Source organism: Lagopus muta, chromosome 2 (genome assembly GCF_023343835.1).
Source record: "Lagopus muta isolate bLagMut1 chromosome 2, bLagMut1 primary, whole genome shotgun sequence".
Taxonomy (NCBI): Eukaryota; Metazoa; Chordata; class Aves; order Galliformes; family Phasianidae; genus Lagopus; species Lagopus muta.
The window spans coordinates 74,786,811-74,809,920 of NC_064434.1; the positions used below are offsets into that span (position 1 = coordinate 74,786,811).

At 36.6% G+C, this 23,110-nt stretch overlaps 1 protein-coding gene across 8 annotated transcripts in view; it reads right to left on the minus strand.

The window, feature by feature from the left end:
* PLD5 (phospholipase D family member 5) overlaps positions 1 to 23,110 on the minus strand; it is a 227,113-nt gene that overhangs the window by 95,046 nt on the left and 108,957 nt on the right. For 7 of the 8 annotated variants that reach the window (XM_048936320.1, XM_048936319.1, XM_048936317.1 and 4 more), the window contains 2 exons: positions 9,590 to 9,758; positions 2,643 to 2,757 (listed from right to left, as the gene is read on the minus strand). In XM_048936320.1, the coding sequence (XP_048792277.1) occupies positions 2,643 to 2,757; positions 9,590 to 9,758 (284 nt within the window). Of the gene's footprint in view, positions 1 to 2,642; positions 2,758 to 9,589; positions 9,759 to 23,110 lie in introns of those variants that run through there. The other variant, XM_048936323.1, reaches the window with a different exon arrangement.

A 23,110-nucleotide genomic window follows, 5' to 3' on the forward strand; every position in this document is an offset into this window, starting at 1 on the left:
TATGAGGAGTGGCTGGGTGTCCTCAGCCCAAAGCAGAGGAACTGAGGGGAAGCCTCACCGATGGCTGCAGCTCCTCACAGGGAGCAGAGGGGCAATGCTGAGCTCTGCTCTGTGTGACAGCGACAGGGCCTCAGGGAACGGCATGGAGCTGCGTCAGGGGAGGGCAATGGGGGTTGGGGACAGAAACTGCACCAGAAGTTGGTGAGCATGGAACGGGCTGCCCAGGACAGTGGTCATGTCCCCAAGTCTGCTGGAGTTCAAGAAGCATTTGGACATTGCTCACAGAAATATGAGTGGTCCTGGTGGAACCTTTGTGGTCTGGGTGGTCCTTTGTGGAACCAGGAAAGATCCTTGTGGGTCCCTACCAACTCAGGATATTTCACAATTCTACTATGCAGAAATGGTCTGACTATTTCACACGATCTCCTTAGAAAGAAGATGACAGTTTTTGCTTACCTAGCAAGAGGAAGGCAGGCTCTGGAACGTGAGAAACTCCCAGAGCCAAACAAGCTATGTAAATGCTTTCTCTTCTCACTACTGCTTTAGCCCTGGCCACATGAATATTTGCTGTTTAGGAACAACCAGCTGAGTATATAGGTTGGTGAAGCATGAAACAGTATTTGGACCCTCCTCCGCCCAATTCAGATAGACAATTAAGTCTGACCTTCTAATTGAAAGTGGCATGTCAAACCTAAGTTGTCTCTTAGGAATGCGGAACCAAATAAAGATTAACAAGTTCCTGGGAATAAGAAACAACAAACCAATGTAAATGTAAGGCAACAGAGCAACAGAGCTGGCAATCACTTCATCATCATTAAGAAATCTTAACAAAAATTCAAGAATTTGAAGAAATAAACTAAAACACAGAATGAGGAAAAGCATTCATACTGAAAAAAGCAAGAATTTACAATTATTGATCTTCAGAAAAGGTCAAAAGTAGAACATGGGTCTAAGAGCATGGCAAAAAAAACTCACAAGGATTACCACATAAAAGTTACTCTGATTCTCAGAGCAGCTCAGAGCACTCAATTATATCGATCCCTTCATTTGAATACTCTAAAATTTCCTGTCTCAGGAATCTGAATTAGTCATAAGGGAAGCTGAAACTAATAAAACAGTAAAAGCCTATGTTTTATTTGCTTACTCAGCAAGTTAACAGATCTAATTAATTCCCACAAACTGACATAAATGTTAATGACAAATGGTTTCCTTTCCTAGTTAAAGTTCTTGCTCATCTTTCTTGGAAAGGGGATTATTTATTTATTTATTTACATTTGATATTCTAAATAAATTATAACTAAAATATCAATTGTGAGGTACACCAATATAAACGTACAGGTCCTATCCTTAATTGCATTTGACCCTGTGCAGTTTGGGACACCAAATCACAGGTGAATTAAATGACTTTTTTAAAGAAGTTTCATTGGTGTTGATATTAGAATAGACATCTATTTTTCAACACATCAGAAATATATGATTCCTTATTTCACAGATGTCTGTCAAAGCTGATGTAGCCTCAGTTGTTATCAAGGAATCAGTATCACCTTTAGTCACGCAGCAAAAGTAATCAAAGTCCTGGAACAGGCAATGTCATGAAGTGACAAGTCTCCACAATGATTACATTGAAATAACACATCTGTCTTCAAAAAACATGCCTTCAAAAAACATGCCAGTCTTGATCAAAAGGCAGTCCACTATGTGAAACAGGACTTCCACTAGTAATTTTTTGTTTTCCTTTCCTAGTCGGGGGATTATAAGGAACTTAAACAAAGATTAATTACAGTTGGAAAAGGATGTTCTTTATTCTTTGTCGTGCAATGACATGTTATGTTACGGTGCTGGCACAAGTAGTGAACACTTAACTTGATTTGTTTTTAGAATTCCCTTTCTGATCCATATATTAAAGTAACCTGTCTCAAAAATGATGATTATCAGGATATATAGATTACCTATTCCTTTTAAAATTTATCCTACCATTAAAATCAAAGTTTTATCAGGATATTTCAATAACTAAGGTATTTTTATTCAAGAGAAATGTGTGTGAGGTTGTCAAAATTCTTAAGAGATCCTAATTTCTTTTAGCATTTCTTAAATCCTCTTCAATTTTATTATTTTTTTAGACAGTTTTACATCAAGGAAGTTTAGTCATGTAGCCTCAGTGTGTGCCTCCTCTTTGAACAGGGATTTTGAATTTCAAAACAATCCTTAGGAAAGTAGGCACACACATAACAGAAACTGGTGGCAGTTGGCTAAATCTGACTAAAAGTATTTCCTGTGCTTCAGAATCATCAGTAACATAGGCATGTTTTAATTAATTATTTTGCTTTAAAGAGAAAACTACCTTGTGCCACAGGGTATAACAGCAATTTCTCAGGTAAAACTGCCTACCATTAGTATGGCTATAGTGCATTTAAACGCCTATGTAAACACCTTTTTAACCAGTGCAAATGGCAAATATCTACTCCAGCCACAGTAAGAGTTTCAGATTTTTTATAACTACGAATCAAAGAAAACTCCAGGCTCATAGGATAACACTGCTCAACAGCAGTTTGCAGTTCACATGTCATCTGGGTCTGCATTTAAAATCAAATGAACATTACATAGCAGCCAGTGGCATAACAACATAAAGACGTTGGTCTTACCCTTTGATTTCAAGTCGTTTAATACTTTTGATTCCACAGGCAGTATGTCGCTCACTAGTTTTATCTCAATATTTCGGGATGCCAGTTCAAGCAATTTTTCAAAAAGACGTTGACCCTGGCAAGAACAGTAAAGGAAAGCAAAAGTGATGAAGCACTGAATTGTTTAAATAGCACATCATCAAATAAAAGATTCATGTCATATGCATACCTAGTACAACAGGGGAGTAACTTCCTAAATATGGTTAAAGCTACACTGAAAGTTATCAAGTTACTGTTCCGAAGGCCAATCTTGCCTTCTGCTTTTCCCAGGCTATGCAATATCACCGATGACGACAAGCAACACAGAGAGACAAGTGCCTAGTTCTTGACGCTGCATGAATGTAATTTTATATTAGGTTTCTTTTAACCAATTACTTTATGTTAAATCAGGATGAAAAGTGCATGGAAAAGACTTCATCACACACTTTTGTATTGATTATCTATTGTTTTTTTGAGTGGTTCCAACTATAGTGCAAAAAACTTTCATGTAGTCACATGCTCATATTTAGAAGAGCTATACCAGACAGAAAGACAATAATCTACATTTATTTTACGTAATTTTCTCTGTTATTATGCATTATTTTTACTACGTAAGCCCTATTTCTAAAAACAACACAAAAAGGGAACCTCATACACGTTACAGAAACGGAGATTAAGGCAATTAAGGCAATTGTTTCCCATGAAAAATAAAAATCCCCAATCAAGTCATACTTTTCCATGTCCAAAAAAAAAAAATTTCTACTTTCTCTTACTTATGCTGAGTAAACATTTAATTTTTAGGTTCAATATTTATTTAAAGGAAAACTCTTGGTTAGAATCACATAGCTACTACATGACAAAAATAAAATATCCTATGTGCCACTATTGTGCTGTGTTGCTACGGTCACAGAGTTGGAGCTTCTTTCCTTGTTGCCATTTGAGCTTCCTTCAGCAGAGACTAGTTATAATTATCAGCATCATACACAAAAAATTTGGGTCTAATCAGTTGAAAAAGTGTCTATTCTACCTATGTAGCTCAATAAATTCAGTATAATGTTAGCACCAAGGTAAAATCTTGCACATCAAGTTTAACATTATGCCAGTTGTCAGTCAAACAGGTAGAAGACAGAGTCTTGCACAGGACTGGGTTATAGAATTTCTGTACAACACCACAAACTGTTACTCTAAAATTCTTAAAAGGATCACTCTATTCTACTAAAACAGCTGCTGCAAAAGCAGTTTCTGATGAAGGAATGTGACGTAAAATGGACTAACAAAAACTTGTTCAGAAGCCCTCTTTCCTCACCACACGAAAACAGCAGCGAGTGGGATGCCTCTTTGCCCTGTGATGCCCAATTGAGCCTTGCTGGGATTTCAGCAGTCATAGAAAGTAGCTCTTCATTTGTCTACAGTACAGACATTTCCTAAGATTCACTTCCAAATGTATATGGCAAAATAAAAATACCCAGCCTCCTGAAAACTGGCTTTCCCAAAATTACAGAGCAGCCAGAGGCTGCAATGGAAACACAGATCTGCTGTTAGTGCCTGTCTGATGGCTCAAATCCACAGCATAGCTCCCTGCTCATCCCAGGGCTTCCAGGCATTTAGCAGTCAACAAGACGCTGCAGCAATGAAAGCAAGAGAACATAACAATAAAAGCATGCTCTACATGAAGATCCAAATACTTATTAGACTCAGCACTTTTGAGATGACTAGGTGTTCCCGTTTGGAAGAAATAGCACCCACATTTTATCTCACAAGCCTAAAAGCCTTTGTTGAGCTGCTATGCAAATCAGACATTCCCATTAGTCACAAAGCTAAGAAGATCTTTCTCATCTTTTTAGTTTAATTTATTCGTGAAGGATGTTAGTTGGAAGGATTTATTTATTAAAGAAGGCAGATGTTAGCAGAGTTAACAATTAAAGAGATAACAGTGTGCAGGGGTTGGGTGCTGCATACAGAATTATGTAGCAGCTCCAATGAAACCCTTGGGCAGCAGCACATCGCTACTGAGCAGCATTCTTTGGTGCCCTGGGTCCCCCAGAAGGTCTCTCCTGTAATTGCTGCAGACTAGTGCTGCTAGACTGCAATCAAATTTGGGGTCCACAATGAACTGCACTGTTTCCAGCCCATACCTTGACCTGTTTTACCTGATCTTAGCATGTGCTGATCTGTCCAATGCACCCTGCCTATCTCTTACAGGCTACTCTGACAGTTGAGTGGCCCACACAAGGGGTGAATACATCATTTGGAGTGATCCAATTAAGACATCTTCTCTGAAAATACATCTGTTTTCCCATCAGGAACATCAGAAGCTATGTGTCTATCATGTCCTTTTTTGTCCAGATATGTTGATACATAGTGAAACTTCAAATTGATAAAAACATGTAAACATCTCTAGCAATTGTTACAGAACCATAAAGTGTGGTTGGCTAAGGCTAGGACTGAACTAACTACAAACATCTGTATTTACACACAAATACAAAAAAATATCATCCAGCATCAGAACTGGAAATAAGTCCTTCAGTCACATCTCTTGCTACATAATTTCTCACCAGATATTAGAACTCTCACCAAGGCCTAAGTCTAGGCATTCTAAACAACTATGAGAAATACACAAGTTGTTTTTTTAAAAACTATATGTATTCTAGTAAAGTAGGATATAAGAAAGTATTTCTCATTGTTGAAGTACCTGGCCTTCTTTTCCCATTAATATTAATTTGAAACTCGGTTTCTATACTTTCTGACATGTTCACTTGCAATTTTACTGTTTTGTTCTATGAAAAAGAAAAGAGACAGGACAGAAGGTCTGAAGATTTTTGTCACTGCTGTCAGCACATTTGAAATGCTTCTGTTAAATACAAACCCTCATACTGTCATACAGACCACACTTTCTCTGTGAGACAATACGAGGCTGCTGTGCCACTACATGACAGCAATCTGAATCACTCTTATACAGTTAGATTGTGAGGACTGAGAAATAGTAACAAGCCAAGTGCCATGGAAATGCAGCACACTACCTATCACTCTTTGCATTTTAGCAGACAACATTAAGAAAACAGCTCTCCTGATAAAATATTATCTTACATTTTCACAACACTGTATCAGAAAATCTACTGAAAAAGACAAAATAAGTTGTAAAAAGTATATATCAAATGAACAAACAGCTTTAGGCTACCATCCATCTCAAACATCAGTCCCAACTATCCATGCCACAGCAAGCTGGTGAATGAAATTTAAAAAAAAAAAGTTACAGCTACCAAAAAGCTCTGAAATTCCCCACAAAGAAGTTTCTCAACTCTTCCTAGGCAGACTGATTCCAGCCTGATGATTTCCTTTGCTTACTGTTACCTTTGTCAGCCTGCATTCCTCATTAAATAAAACAGGGAAGATAAAAACCACAAAATGCATTTACTGAAGTTTTCTAAAAGTGAATTACTGTTCCTTCAAAAGCTTAGATATCTACAATTTAGACAGTGCTTAACTTTTTATTTCAACAGAAATAAAACCATTTACTTCCAGAATTTTCTTCTGAATTTATTCTACATAGTTCTACTTACAGTTTTAAAAAGTTGCCCTACCATCAGTTGTTAAGGCCATCTGCAAAACATCACTGACAAGCACAGCATGCTGGCAGAAACCAATACAGTAAGAAAATAACCCTAAATTTAACTTCTGCTACTTAATGCAAAACGGAGAAACTCAAAATGCTCTCCTCGTGTTTTTCTAGCAAAATAGCCAGCGTAGACTCCAACCAACTTTTAGAAGTTCAGAGTCCAAAAAAATGCTTTCACTATAAAAACTTTCTCTTTATTTCTGTGTCTCATTTTGTATCAGCAGTATCAGGGAAATGCCACCATCTGGCAGGGAGAGATGGCTTTGGAAGTATTAGCGTACAGAAAGAAAATACACTGAAATTTCTGTAGCTGGCTGTAGCCAATTTCTGCTGGCAGCTGCTAGGTTTACAGATGTTCTCATCCTCTTTGTACTTATTGATGTTTTTTAATAATTGTAAAGGACGGATAACTAATCTCTGGCACTAACATTTGTTCTATCAAACAAATCACGTAAGGCCCTTGTATGACACCTGTCTGCAAATGACACACAGCTCACCTTCAGAGATTTCATTACCAAGCTGGACAGATGACTTAAATATAAGATATTCAGGTGGAGTGGGAGACTTCTCCCATCAAGCCATCCGAGAACAGCACAACAGGTAGGGAAATAGAGATGAAGTCAGAATCACGTGGTTTCTGTATGATCATTGTAAAAGCCAGACCACTGATCATCTTCTGATCATCAGATCTGATCATCACTGATCATCATCTGATCATACTCCAAATATCCATCCAGGGGGACATGTGCCATACTTATGGCAATATCAATATACCAAAATAGAATTGATGCTTAATTGTTAAAATGAAATTTGCGAGGAAAGACTTACTGAAACTATGTAAGGTCATAGTAAATCAATGTTTCTAAATGTTAGAAGACTCAGAGGAAGCTAACTGTGAAAACAACTAACTGTGAATATAAAATTGCAGAATTTCCTGCTCTTTTTCTTCAAGATGTGTTTTGGACTTGTATATACATATGCACATAGATTCACGTGTGCCCATAAATACACATACACAAAGAACATGGCTAGTTCCTGCAGTTAAGGAAAGGCAATCTAGCCTACTCAGCTATTCTCCTCCAAAAATCAATGTCTTTTAAACCGGTCATGCAAAGAAACTTGCTTTGTAATACATCTTACCATTCACAAAATGAAAACTGTAATACAGCAGGACGTGAGTCCCTAAAGAAAATTGTTATGTTCTCAGTTTCTGATAAAAGCAGCATCATTTAGGGAACAACTAAAACTTCCTCAACTATAACCACTGCAGTACCTAGAAGTCGTGCAGCAGTCCCTGCATAATATTTCTGTTATGCGAGGATAAATTTCCCCAAATCCAAATTTGTAAAGACCCGAGGACATCTGACTTTTGAACATTACTGGATTACAATTACTGAAGCTTCACTGTCATTTCTCTTTCATCTTATGACCTTAAAAAGCAGATGCAATGATACAGATTTCCTTCCCTATTTTTCACTCGCTAAGCTTTGTACACACTCTCTAGGGCAGCAATTTGCTAAGAATCCCTGCCTCTTTGTCAATTTCTTTAGCAATTAGATTGGCCAATAGCAGCACAGTGTTAAAGGATGAATAGACAAGCTTGACAAAAAAATCTATCAGCTGTTCAGCCCACACTGCTGTACAATTGAGGGAATGACTGGAATATTAATCATATTTTAAACAGAAGTAATTACTTTTGTAAGGCTACTATGTATTCTAAATAGAAAACTAAAATAGAATATTACTTAAAAATATGCTACATTTTTTTATGGCTTAAACAGTGCATTTAAGGATGAAGAAGCAAATCCACCTATGTGTCTCTTCTTCCTTTTTCCTGTTCTGACACTCAGCAACATCCTACAGTTCTTTGCATGAAAATATGGAACAGTGAATGGAATTGATGCTCAACTACTGAAATCCCAATTTCCAGTTTGCTATTTTTATTCTCTGCTTGGGATTTGTTAGGCTCTGCTGGTTTTGAAGTGAATGACACGTTGAATTTTTTCAGACAAAATTTTTTTAAAAGATTCATGCACATACCAATTCATGCACATCTTGAAAACATCTAAGGCATTCTCTGTGAATTCATCTGCTTGAATGACAGAACATGGGTTTGAAGTTTCTTAGGCAATGAATTTAAATAAAGCTTAGCTACATAATTACATTGTGAAAAGCTTCAATATTTTGATATTCAATGAATTTATTCAAGAACTCTACACCAATATTTATAAGCATTATAAGAGGAAGGGTTTGTGCTAAATTTTCCATTTGAATGCTCAGCTCAAGCTTTCACTTGTTTAAATGGACATAGAGTAGATTTTGAAGAAAGTGAATGTATGCCCTTCAGCTAGGCAACAGCCTCTCTAAAAAGAAGTACCATTCAGTTCACCATTTGAAAACACAGGCAGTTTGAAGCACCATCTTTGGTTGCTGACAATACCAGTCACTGTCCACCATTTAGCGTAAGGCATTTTTTTTACTGCACAGTATCATCCAAACTAGAGAGGAAAGTGAAAAGTTTGTGACATAGTATGGTATTGTAGATTCCTTATGTTTACTCTACTGTGATTTTAACTGAATTCCATTCCAGCTGAGTGGCTTTTTCCAGCAAACAATCCATTATGAAAAAAGATACTCTCAGCTCATCATTTCTTCGATATCTTAGTTTGACAGGGTAACACTAAGTGGAAATCTGCCCTTTCCCCATTTTCTAAGGTGACTGCTATCAAGAATAATATATTTGTTGGCACAGCATCACTGTAATGCATATTTGTCTCATTTGGTGATTTGTGATTTTTCCTACTGTACTTTATTGCACAAGCCCTAACTCATTACCCTTCAGATTCATTTTGAAAAGATATTAAGAATCATCTCATACATTTGCTATCAGATAATTTGTAAGTGTAATTTTACACATCAATTTGGCTGCAGAACTAATCCACATAATTACTCTTTTACCTGATCATTTGCACCAAATAGAAAATAAGTATATAGTTTTATGGATATTCCCAAATTATGATGTGTTTGAATAGTTACAATTTTGCAAGTTTCTTAAGATTATACAATGATATCCTTTCCTAAGATGGAAGTGATATGAATGTGTTGAGTGTGTTCTCTAGTCCACTGTGCCACCACTCTCATATTCTCATAAAACTAATATCCTGACAGGACAATCCTCATAAGAAAATGTTTGTTTGCTTTTAAACTACCCAAACAAATAGGTTTGCTACAGAGAAGGGCTGCAGCTCTAAACAATTCACAAACAACAAAAACAGATTGTTAAAGTCCCATCTTTCTTTAGTCTAGAACATACCTGGCATGCTGATGGATGACTGTGATTGAGGTCCCACTGGGAAGATACTATGTCAACAGACTTTTCAGCCATATTAAGCAAATTCATCCAGCCTTGGAAAAGAGACAAGTGGGATGGTGCACTGTCTGAATAGTTGATCCCTTCAGGAATATTTTCCACAAGAGCAACCCTGAGAATAGATAAGGAAAAAGTAACCACTTAACATGAGCGCTTTTCTTTATAAAAAAATCTCCAATTGTAAAAAAATGCCAGGTTTGGGCCTGTGGTTCAATATCAGTTCCCAGAATCTCTCAGCAGTCAGTTATCCTACAACTCATTCTGAAGTTGCCAACTGCCATGCTCTTCACTTCCCAAAACAATAAAACATGGAGATGACCTAATGCTAAGGCAATAAAGCAATTTAAGCTTTTAAAGCCCTGGAACATCAGCTTAAACACAGAAAAGCCTAATTCTTATGACATGATGGAACCAGTCCATAAAGAGAAGATGGGAAGCATAAAACAATCTCTTAATTTTTTGCAATGCTTCATCCTTGCATTTAATGTCTCTTTTCTCTAAGCAATGTGGTAATGTGCATACTCTCTGATATTCTCTTACTTTGCTTTACAGCTGACATTTTGTTATTAAAAAAAAAAGAAAATGTCTACATAGGAATTTTCCCTTTCCAGTTGCTCTAAGCTGCCTAGTTGTGCTGTTGTTTTTCTGTTTGTTTTACCGACATAGGGCTTTGACTGAGATCCTGTGGATAAGGAAAGGAGAATGATTATGCTTCTTTTTATTTATTTATTTTTTTTTTTAAATTTCCTGTTCTTTTCGAAAGACTCTTTACGGTCAGTATTATTCAAAATGCTTGCAGGTTACACACATTCATATGCATCCAAGAAGCTAAACAAACTTCATAGTAAACTGACAGTTTCAAATATGCCTCTCTATTTCAAGGAAATTTTGTTTCATTCATCATGCTTGACTTCCTTAAATTACAGCAGGTAAGGCTCCTCACTTCACTCAATAGAAGAACATTGAAAGTAATCACAAGTGAGAAGTGTGTCTTTAGGTAAACAGATAAAATTATCAACTTACACAAGTTGCACTTCTTAAAGTGCCTCTTCTAATGCAACTCAAACAAATTAGATTTAGGAAAGCTGTAACAAGGGCTCCGTTTCATTGCAATCAAGTATAACAAGTATTTCCAAGACTGTTTCTATACTACTTCTTATCATAATTATCAACTCTGGCAACATAAATAAAATTTTCAATGTTTTGTTTTGTTAGTAAATAATCAATATAGATATCTAATATGAAAGAGAAGTGGGCACTTTCTGCCCATGAAAATAAAGAATAGTTCTGTATCTTCTGTTACTGAAAATCATCCCACACTGTTACATGGGAAATTTTACAGCTATTTCAGAAAATCTAACATGTTTGTGAAGCTAAGACATAAGAAGACTGAAGTTTAGTACTCTTTAATACTAGGGGGAAGGATGGGTGAAGTATTGTGAGAATGTGGTTATTATCACATGCTTGTTTTTCCTGCCTGGCAAAAACAAGCCAACACCAAACTAACAAAAAAACAGGTGCAGCTCTTCCTTTCATTAGCTTCAAATGTTCTCTTATTCCATCAAACAACTCAAACAACATACATATTGCTGAACTACAATTACTGACGAGACACTCCACAACATAGTTGAACATACAACTTTACTGATGATGAACATTAAATTTAACAGCATTACAGTAACATAATGGTAACATCAACAAATTAACGGTAAGAGGTTAAAAATACAACATGCTTTTTAATGTCTTCAAGTATACTCTATTATAAAATATTCTAACTTCCCCTCTCATAAACTTCCAGAACAACTGTCCTCTAAAAATAAACTACCCTTTTGTGCCTATTAGCAATGCTATACTTTAAAAAATAAACTATTTTAGACCAACACCCAAGGTTTATACATACATTTCTGCTGCATCTAATATTCTTACATAACTTATTAAAACTTTATATGGATCCCTTAGAAATCTAGGTTGCCTCTTTTGGAATAGTTAACATTGCTAAAGTTAACACTGCTAAAAGCCCCAATAAAATTAAAAGCTTTCAGAGTCCCAGAGCTCTTCTAGTACAAGAAAGATACTCATCTACTATCTAAAGAGAGAGAAAACAAGGCACAGGAGCTAAAATGATTTCTACAAGGGCATTATAAAGAAAAACCAACAACAACAATCCAGTAGCAAAGATGCTAAATTAATCCATGTCCTTTAGGGCCTCTTCCATTGTCCACCCAATCACACATGAATACAAGAAAAAATTTTCTCCAAAGACATTTTACATATCGAGTGATTATTCCAAAAATAATCCATCAAATTTTGTTCTGATTTAGCAAAAATTTAAAAGTGCACGATTTCTTAATAAAAGATCTGACCAAAATTTCTCAGCATTGCCTGACACTCACAGTGATTTATGTAAGCAAATAGACAAGAGCCCACAAAATATCTAACAGGATCAAATAAGTCCTATAAGATTATTCCTACTTGATTCCTTGATAAGAATCAAATAAGATCACTTCCAGTGACTTGCAGAGGTATTTCCTATAGACTGTACTGGCATGCTGCCTCACTGCAGAGCATTCAATTCTCCCCATCTTTGTCGATTTGCAATTTGACAAAAAAGGTAAGACTGTTACAGAATCACAGGGAATCATCTCGTTCATCCCTCAAAGCTGGGTCAACTTCAGCAGGTTGTCCAGGCAGGTTTTGAATAGTTTAAGTACTTCCAAGATCAAGAAACTTAACATTATTTTCGAGATTACGCCCATATTCTGCCATATTGACTTGACCTCATTAGGTGTGAAATAAGAGAAAACACTACAGTATGATGTGTATACATTCTATACCCAGGTTCCACAAGCAGCTTCCCTCCTCCATGGGCACAGAAGCAAAGTTCCTGTGCTTAGTCAAGAAGAGTTTTATTTAACTTCCATCACAAAAATTTGAGTTCAGAATCTTCAATTCCATCAATAAAAACTGAACTTAGATCTATTTTGTTCCAGTATGACCCACAAAGTGCTTTTTGGAATGTATAACAAAAATTTCCAAGAGAGAAGGTCATTTGCAGCCCTCAAGGAACATCAAACCTGGTGACATCATTTAGTCCGCAAAAGTGGCATATTGTCAAAGGAAAACAGAACAAACGTAGCATGGTGATTAAAATAGACTTTACTATGCACAAAAGTCATTAGCAGACAACCTTACACCTGCTAGATACCTTTCTGACTTCTTGCAGGATATCTTTCCCTGACTTCTTGGTGGTTTATTTATTTCAGCTGACTAATGCCAACATAACCTAGTCCCTTCAGTAATACAGCTGAATGTTCTCAAAACGACTTCTAGCTGACTGAGAAACCTGAATGTATATGATTTCTGTGATGTCATGGAGAGAAGGGTCAGAGCTGAGATTCAGGCTCCTCTAAGTGAACAGAAACGTGGGAATTAGTATAGTAGTATTTAATGCCTACAAAGAAGCAGAACTTGACCTCTATAATAAGTCACTTCTGAGTTCAGCTACATGAGTCACATTTAGAAATTAAAATTGAATTCTGTCCCATGCTGAGGATTCTCCTTTTCCTCTGACAATCCGTAGGTCAGAAAACAAGACTCATTTCTGATCTCATATCTTATTTTCTTCTTTTCAAAAGGAAATGGTTTAGGATCTGAGTTAATTAGAGTAGAAAGGGCACCAGCACAGCAAAAATAGGCAGAAGCTATATGCTTGCTGCTTCAATAAGTTTAGTATATTAACAAATATTTATAGTTTTACTTAAAATGAGCTCCAGTTAGTCTCTATCTAGAGTCATGCAGAAGAGAACATCCAGGTCTAAAGCACCTGAGTGACAGCTGAATTTACACATTAAAGGAAAGAAGTTTAAAAACACACTCAACTATTTATATGAGATAATAAAGAAATGAAAGATAGAGCATGTTGTTGTCTGAAGGCTTCTATAATTGAGACGGGAAAAGAATAAAATAAACAAAATAAAGGAAAGGAGAATGAGTCATGCCCTTAAATCAAGGACCTAGGTAAACATATCCACATGTAACCCCTATTGCTCTCTTAATCCAGAAGCTCCAGAACCAACACATCCTCCCTGGAGGACCAAAACTCCTCACAGAATTTCAGCTCCCCTTAGGTTATACCTCTGCAGTCTTAATATCCATTCAAAACCCACTATCTTTCTGACACCACTCCTTTCAGCTGAGGTTTCACTAGATCACCTTCATGCAATCTACTCTACATTGAATCAACCCTGTCACAGTTCTTCCTCATAGCTACTCAGCTGTAACATTGGTCAAGACCATCTTTCTTCTCTTCAGCTCAACAGAAGAACAGCTGCAGTTCTTATTTCTGGAAGGGAATAAGAAATATCCTAGAAAAAGTATAACTACTATTTCAAAATCACACAGAACAAACACTCTCAGAGAAGAAGCGTCCTAAAAAATAAATAAAACTGAAGGAGGTGCTGGCACAGTTTTTCAATACATTCGGCTGTTCCATTACAGTTAGTGGTAAGGACTTGGAAGGGCAGCTTAAGAGGAGTCTTTGATTTAGATCTGCACTAAACACAGACGTGCTCAGATTTCTTGTGTTAAAGATTCTGCAAACATACAGCATAGATACAGAGCTTTACCTGAACATTTCTGAGTACTCAGGAGAGAGAATAGTGTGATGCTTAAATTAAAAAGCTGCTATAAGTGCTTCCCTAATGAATACACATTTTTTAAATTATATGCAATCAGTGATAAAACACTGCAATGAGCATATTAACACTTCTCACTTTAACAAATCAAACTGTGCTGGAATTCTAGGGTTCACAACACCAGTCTTTGTTTTAAAGGAATATTCTTCATCTCCTGACTGTCCTCATATTCAGAATCTGGTTGGAAATCACTCTGGAAGATAACAGTAACAACACACAAGATATGAATGTAAAAAGATGAAAAATGATGACAGAGTACATTTAATTAGATGCTCTAATTGTATTTCCTAAATTTTCTTTCCCTACATATATCAACTGCAACTAAGAGGGACACAAGAGCAATGGTTGAACAGTTGATAGTGTGCCTCTGAACAGGACCACCTGACTACCACGTTCCAGCATATAAGGAAATGTTATTTTCAAACAAAGGTCCTGTTATATATGAACACAAATCATCTAAGGTTCAAAAAATGTGAACAACTTCTAATTAAATGTATTTTAGGTGATATTTTGGTGTCCTATTTAATTATTTCTCTTGAATGGCAATCCTTTAAGAACTGATGAGCACCAGATCATCAGTATCTCAATCCAGCCTGTGTCAGCAGCTCTTGAAGACCCTTTGTTTCGTCTCAGAAATAATCAGAATTGAAATGTAGTACAAATTAAAAACTAACCTTATAGTTCAGAACCCCAAAAAAATACTTTTGCTATTCAACATAACACAAAAATGTGCTTGGATTGACTGATAAGGCCAGTAAAGATATAAAAAAACAGCAGTTGAACCATATCAGTACAACATTCATCTGACTCTTTCCACATACTGATGGGACATTTCAAAATTAATAATCAATACGAAGGGCATAATACTCTGTATTATCCAGCCATGTAATTCTTTGCTTATTGTTATAATTTTGGTTTGCACCCTATTTCAATTGAATAATTCCTACTGATAAGAGAGAATTTTTCAGGACTCAAGTGACTTTTGCTTCACTGAGCAATTGCTTGTTTGAAATACTCAAAAATTGTTCTCAGATGCAACAGTGACACTTCTGTCAAAGAAAACAACATTATCTCTATACACTAATCATCATTCATTTCATCAGAGACTGTAGCTGAATTTCACATATGAGAAAGCACATCAATACAGAGGTCAAATGTTCTGTTCATGGCTTTCTTCATGCATAACAGAGATAAGCCTTGGGAATACATCTAAAATTCATGTAGTGGACACAAACTAAGAGTGGAAATTGCCATCTGTTTCTCATGTATATTTAGGCTTTAAAACATTTTCATTAGGCTATTGTAACAGTATGCACTGTGACAAGAAGTACTAAAATTTGGTTCTGACATACCCCTGCCCTCTTCATGCCTAAAAGATGTTGCAAAACTCTGCAGCACCTTACCATGTCAGAACAACTTCTATTTAGAGCATGATTTCACAGCAGTGTTTTAAAGACAATGCAGGAAGAAGAGTTTTCATTGTAATGTTACATAAAATTTTTTAAAAAACAGAAACAAACAAACATATGAAGGATGCCAAATCAATGTTTGCAAATGACTGACATTTGTCTGGGGTCACAACAACTCAAAAGCTCACATCTGCTCAACAAAACGGCAGGAGAATAAAAATTTCTCGCATGAAGCTTTCTCTATGACTACCAGAACCTTGCTTTTAATTTCTCGTTCCTTATTATTTCCCCCCCTCAGCTTTTTCTAGATGCTCAAACATTTGTTCCAGTGCATTGTGAAGCATTAAGTGACGGAGAATAAAGAATTTCTCTCATAGCTATGTTTTACACAATGACACGAACTCTCCTCTGGCCAGTGCTCAAAATGCATCACTTTGAATGAACTATTCTCTCTCGGGAGATTTTCTTACCCTGCTCTCAAGAAAACATTAGGAAGCAACCAGAGAGTGGATTCAAAGTCCTTTTGTGGGATCACTAGTCTTCCTAAAGCTAGCTGAGTCCTCCATGCTTCTCCCTCTGCGTTCTTTACACAGAACAGCTTACTCCATCCATATGCCAAATTTTCTTTCACCATCTTTTGCTTTAGTTCTTCTCCATTTCCATTCCTCTGCGTTCTCCTTTGCCTTGACTCTTTTTTTTTTTTTTTTCGTGGGTACTACATGCTAAATTACCTCTTTATTACTCTTTGGTTTGTTCCTTGTAGCTTTCTGCTCATTAAATATCTTCCAGATGAGTTAGTTCCCTGGCAGAAATCAGCTGATATGAAATCTGCAAGGCCATTCTGTATGTATTCTGTTCAGCACCTCCACTACCTCCAATTTGTCTGTGCAGACTGAAAGCTCTTCAGTAGTAGAGTCCCTTGTTACACCAGAATCACAGAATCACCCGGGTTGGAAGGGACCTCAAGGATCATGTAGTTCCAACCTCCCTGCCTAGCAGGGCCACCAAACATACACATTTAGATCAGGTTGCCCAGGACCCCGTCCAACCTGGCCTTGAACACGTCCAAGGATGGGGCATCCACAACCTCCCTGGGCAATCAGTGGGACCCATCTGCAGAAAAATCCTAGTAATCTCTGCAGTAGAAAAAAGTAATGTGGGTCTATAAAATGTGATATTTAGGGACAGACTTCTAAGTGTTGATGCTTAAACTGTCATCACTCCTCATATTATTAGAAGAATAATATCTAATTTGGCTTTTTTTTTTTTTTTTTAAGAGGGTTCATGATCTTAACAGTTTCCCAGTAACAACAAGCACTGCTCTATCATCTAAGATTTCTGATTATTATTTCTAGAGATAATGATTCTTTGAAAGTTTGGCACAGGTTGCTTAGTTGTAATAAACAGGAAAAACAGAACACTTAATTTAGAAGCGTGTTTACCATGTGTATACACAACTTGCTTGGCAATATACCCAGCTATGGGCAATGTTACGGAATTAAGTTCATATCTGAAATGGATAAGGCTTCCTGGGAAATCGAGCATCCACATCCCTGTTACTTCAGACGTCTTTTTCATATACTTTTATTCCTAAATTATTCAGATGAAGAAAAGATATTGGGACCAGGAAGGGCTTTTACCTCCACTTTTCAAACTGGTGTATTACCTTGCTTCTCTCATCGGCAGAAATTGTCTCACATTGTATCCTTTACTGCTCTATCCTGTATCTTCAGTAGCCCGGCTTCCACCCTGGAATTCCTCTCCCCTATGATACCTTCAAGGATGACAATCATTTTCCTTCTTAGCTTTCACTTTCCATGGCCAAGTGTCTTTAGTGCCATTTTATTAAATATGCTTCTAATTCACAGAAGCACCTTTTTTTGCTTGCAACTACTCAGTATGAGTTCAGCCTTACTGAACACCGATGACAACATTTATACATAGTAATTCAGGTTAAAATTTATCCATACCTTTCAAACTGACATTAATAATTCCTTCGCACTTCTAGATCGAAATTCTAAGCAATTCTGTCTTCTTTTATTACAGTTTCCTATGGAATAACTCACATCAAATATTGTAACAATGGAAAACTCAAATTATATTTGGACTAATGCCTAGAAATGACTACAGTCAAACTGTTGATTAAAATGGCACGTATATCCCCATGAGAAATCAAAAGCTATTTAAGATCCCTTATAACCTCACAAATTTGAAAGACTTCTCCCATTCTCAGTCAGAGGAAATGGTATTTTTGTATCACCTACATTTATTTTCTGCTTCCAGATCATATATCTTCTGGTTCAAAGTCAATTCTAATGATGTCCACAGGGAAATGTATCTCTAGGAGGCTCTATAATCAGTTGGTGTTTAGTTCACATACCTAGTTAGAAAACTGATTAAAACAGAACTCTGTCATTCCCTGCTTCTTCATGACTGCTAGAATATGTAAAGTTAATAAGTGAAACAAAGAAAAAAGAAGCTAAGAATAAGCAGACATTACATGCCAGATGAATGCTGAAATGCGAAACAAACTTAAGAAAATGTTTTTAACAACTCCTTTCTAAAACACTTTCTAGCAGAATAGCAGAAAACTACAGTAGCTGTATTTCTCTGAATGTTGCCTCTGATGATATTTTATTTTCAATTCATCCAAGACTACTTCAGAACCTGAGCATGATAAGCTCCAGAAAAAAAATGAAACATGAGAAATGTTGTCAAGCAGAGAGGACAAAAACAAGGTCAAGGTATAGGAAGTCTTTGAAGAGCAATTCTGAAGAGTTAAATCAATCACTGATAAGAAATTGTAAAATTGTATCACGATGTGGATCTGCAGGAAAAAAAAAAATTCTACTGAAAGACACAGAACTAACCCTTAGTGAAAATGCTAAAAATTGCCAAAACAAAGAATCACCTATGCCATACTGAATTCTACGGAAGGCAGGCACCCCACTAAAAGAAGTGAGCACAAAGAACTCTCATAAATGTAAGGAAGAACATCACAGGAAATAAGAAGCTCCAATCTACACATCAGTAAACAAAACAGCAAACTGTCACCAAATAATTCAGGCTTAAAGGAACTCTTGGAGGTCATGTAGTCCAACCTTCTGCTCAACACTGTTCCATCCAGCTCAGCTTGCTTAGCGTCTTGTCTGCTGAAGCATCGAATATCTCTAGGCATGGAGATTCCAAAGCCCCTTCTGGATGCCTCTTTTGATATTTGACCTCTCCCACAATGAGAAAACACAACATCTGTACTAACTGCAGTTTCCTATGCTCCCATTTGTATCCACTGCATCTCATTCCATTACTGGGCACCCTCATGAAGAGCCCAGCACTCTTGTAGTTATAATCAACTAAATGACAGTCATAGAAAACACTAAGATCTCTCTTCTTCTGCCATTCTCTCAGCCTCTCCTTGTGCCTACCACACTTGACTCTCTAACCACTTTAGTAACCTGTTGGATTTCCTCCAGCAAGTCAGCGTTTTTCTGAACTTCAGACTGGACATAGGACTTCAAGTGAGACTTCAGGAGTGCTTAACAGATGGGCAGAATCATTCCTCTTGCACTGCTGGTTGTACTTTTGCTGATGAAAACCAGTTTGTAGCTGCCTCTGACATTTAGCTTGTTGTCTTACCAAGACTCTCAGATTCTTTCCGTAAAATTGCCTTTAAGGCAGTTTTACAGAGTTATTTCAAACTAGGTGCAGGACACTGCATTTTCCCACTTCTCTAGGCTGTCAGACTCCCTCACAGGACTTGCTGAGAATGACTCTGTTCTGCTGCACAGGACATTAATAAACATATTAAACATTCTGGCCCCAGTATTGATAAACCCTGCAGGATGTCACTACTAATGAGCTGCCAGTTGAATTTGTACACATGATCATAATCCTCCGAAGGTAAAAGTACAGCTCATAATCTATCCAGTTTCTGCTCACTCTTGATGAATGACAATGGCATTAACCAGAGCTTCAGCTGAATAAAACTGATGAAACAGCTTCTTACTAAGCCACGAATACAAAATGTGTCATGTCTTTATATGATTGAAACAAGATTTGTGATTACTTGAATGTGGTCCAACAGCTTCTCAAGATTATTTTAACATTTATAAAAGTAAAATTTGCAGACTGCAATCCATTTGCAAGTAGAACATAATATCTCTAAATAGATGACAAAAACTCAGAGCCATCTCCTTAAATCACTACTTCACTCTAAATGCAATTTATGAAACTTTAAATTAAACTTAAACTTTTTTTTTCACTTTAAATGAAAAAAAAAGAAGAAATTACTAACTTAGAAATAAAGAATCTACAATAATTAAATATCTATGATATTTTTCACTGACTTAAAATGAACAACAAGAAAATTAAACATTCCATGCTAATGAGAAAATAAAACATCCCACTCTATTATCAAGGCTCCTGCAGTTCTTCATTTATAGCACTCATTCTTGTTTTCTATCTGCAAATGAATGATTTTGCACTTTGGAATATTAATCTTTTTAGGTTTTCTAGAACTCCAAAAACCATAAGGTCTCTTTCTTTCATAAGGTCTCATCTCTTCCTTTCCTCCAATACTCCTTGACTCCTTCGCAGAATTACCAGGTTCTTTTCTAATACTGACAATGGTTCTCAAACTTTTTTTTAAGCAAAACGCATTAGTTAAAATATTAAATAGTGTTGATCTTGAGGATCACAGACTACTGAAAAACACTTGTGGTAGTTTTCCTGGTCATTACTTTGCAGTATCCACTGTTGTAATTGCTTTTGACACTTTCACATCCACAAAACAATTTATCATAGAATCATAGAATCACAAGGTTGGAAACGACCTGTAAGATCATCTAGTCCAACCATCCTCCCATTACCATTGCTATCACAAACTAAACCAGATCTCGTAGCTCCTCATCCAGACGCCTCTTGAACACTGCCAGGGACGGCGATTTGCTTAGAGTGATACAGAATAGACTCTCTGCATCACCTTGTTACAATAGTCAGATGCATTATCATAGGCAATATTTTAGTCTGATAAAATCTTTTACAAAATCAAGGGGGAGTTTTATTCCTCTTTCCAACATCTGTGTGCTAAGGAATTATATAACACTGAAGTCAAAATTATAGGCTCTAATGACTTTATTTTTTTTCTTAAATAGAGGACGTGTTGACCTACAAACACCACTCAGCAAAGCATAGAACTCCAAGTAACCTATCCCAAAGAGACCAGGTCCTCATCACAACAGATGAAAAGAATTTTACTTGACTTAATCATGCACTATAATAAGTAAATTTAAAAAAAAAAAATGCAATACAGATGTAAAAACTTGCTTGCTACAGCAAATTAGAGATATGAAAATGGTTAATTAAACACCTGCAGACCAATACCTGTAAAACATGAAAGTTGGATGCATAAAACCGAAAGTAAAGCTTATTTCAAAGAAAAATCAGTAGGAATACCAACTAGTTAACCAAACGTATTTCCTAATAGGCTCTAGTTCGGCTACAGTGCTTATAAAAGGATTTTGAAATTTGCTGCTGGAAATCTCTGCATAAACACACGTTTAAGTATAGGGAAACACTAATAGCTTAATTTATACTGAGTGATTGCATATCTACCTATCTTATCAAGATCCAAAATAGGGGGGAAATTTAGACACTCAAGTTCTTTTCCCCTGCAAAAAATCTCCAAGTGATTTCATTTTTTCCATATCCAGTATTTTCTGCCCTTGTATTTTTTGGCTTAACACAAGTACAGGTAGGTTTGTCTAAGCTGCCTGCAGTATCCACACCACCTAAACTACCGGTCTTTCCTTATTCTGATACGTAATACTTATCATAAACCATGTGTGATAGCATATAATGGTAAATAACATACCTAGGCTTATAGGAATGTAAGGATTATCTGACAGGTGCACACGGCTAAAATTTTACTTCCCCACTGCAGGATAGAAACATTTGATGGAAAACTCAGCAATACTTTGAGGTTGGAACTGCCAATCTTCTCCATAGTTCTACCCACTCTAGCATATTTCCTGTGATGACTATTTTAGACATTTAATGAAGTCATTACAGCTAAAGTACTTATTAGATTAAAACTAAGTTCTTTCACTTTACAATCTAGTACTTGGACTTTCAAAACTCCTCTTCCTGCCTAACATTACTGAAGGAGAAAGACATGAGGATTTCAGATCTCCTCTGTTCCCAACAGCAATGAAACCTCAGCGATGAGAAGGCGCAGAGGACTTTACTTCTGTGTAGCGGTACTCAGTTATAATTGATAACAGATGTGCAAATGTTTCAAAATGTCATCTTCCTCCCCATCTTTCCTCCCAAATCTGGCAAAACCAACAAAAGAAGAAAAAAAAAACATAAAACCAAAAGCCATACTTTACTGAAAGCAGAATTCCTATGTTCTACTTCCCTTTAAGCAAACCATGCCAATCAATAGTGATGCTGGGACAGGACAAAAATCCCCCAGTGTGTCTCTGGCCCTTGGCCCAAGTCGTTGTCAATAAACACAATATTTGATCAATGCGATGTGCAGCATCTTCAAAACAAAGCCACGGTTACTGAAATAGGGGCTAGTCTACAAAATTTACATTAATGACAACAGGAATGGGAAAGGAGATAAAATATCAGGTCACCTCTCATATTCATCCGCTGGCAGACAAAGACACCTCACAAAATTGATGATGTTCTTCTTACCCTTTGCATGCCCGTTTGTTTTTTTTTTTAATGGAAACTGCATTTCCAAGAATCCCCATGAGTCCCTTGCCTGAGAAGGCAGATGGTGGATCGTGGTGAAGTAAAACAAATTAAACACTAGCCTCCCTGAAGTCAATAATAAAATTCCTAACAGTTCAGTTGGAACAGAACTTAGCTGTAGCTTAATCATTTTAAATAGCATCCAAAAAGCCTATACATAAGGGATTCTACAGTAGTTCACTTCACAAACCCATTAACTGTCTGTTTGATCTCATTAATGCTCAACTTTAGTTAATTCTGGCACAGCGTTTTTTGTATCACATGTGTTTATGCACATAACAAAAAGAATAATCAGTATGTAGATGAACCACAAGTGCTTTAACTTGTGAGACCTAAAAACTGCAAGTTTTTAACAGACTAGCTTAAATGGTTATAGCTGATCAAAAGCAGCATAGGAAGAAGCCATTCAAGCATGCTTAACATGTACTGCAAGTGCCTCCTAACGCCTCAATACTAAAAATTAAACAATAACAACAACAAAAGCAAGACACACTCTCCCTTTAGGCTCCTGCTCATTCTGTCGGCCTTATGAACCTCACATTGTTTCTGACCCACAGTTGCCAGATGGCACAAAACACAACCTTACCCTGACCTAGTCC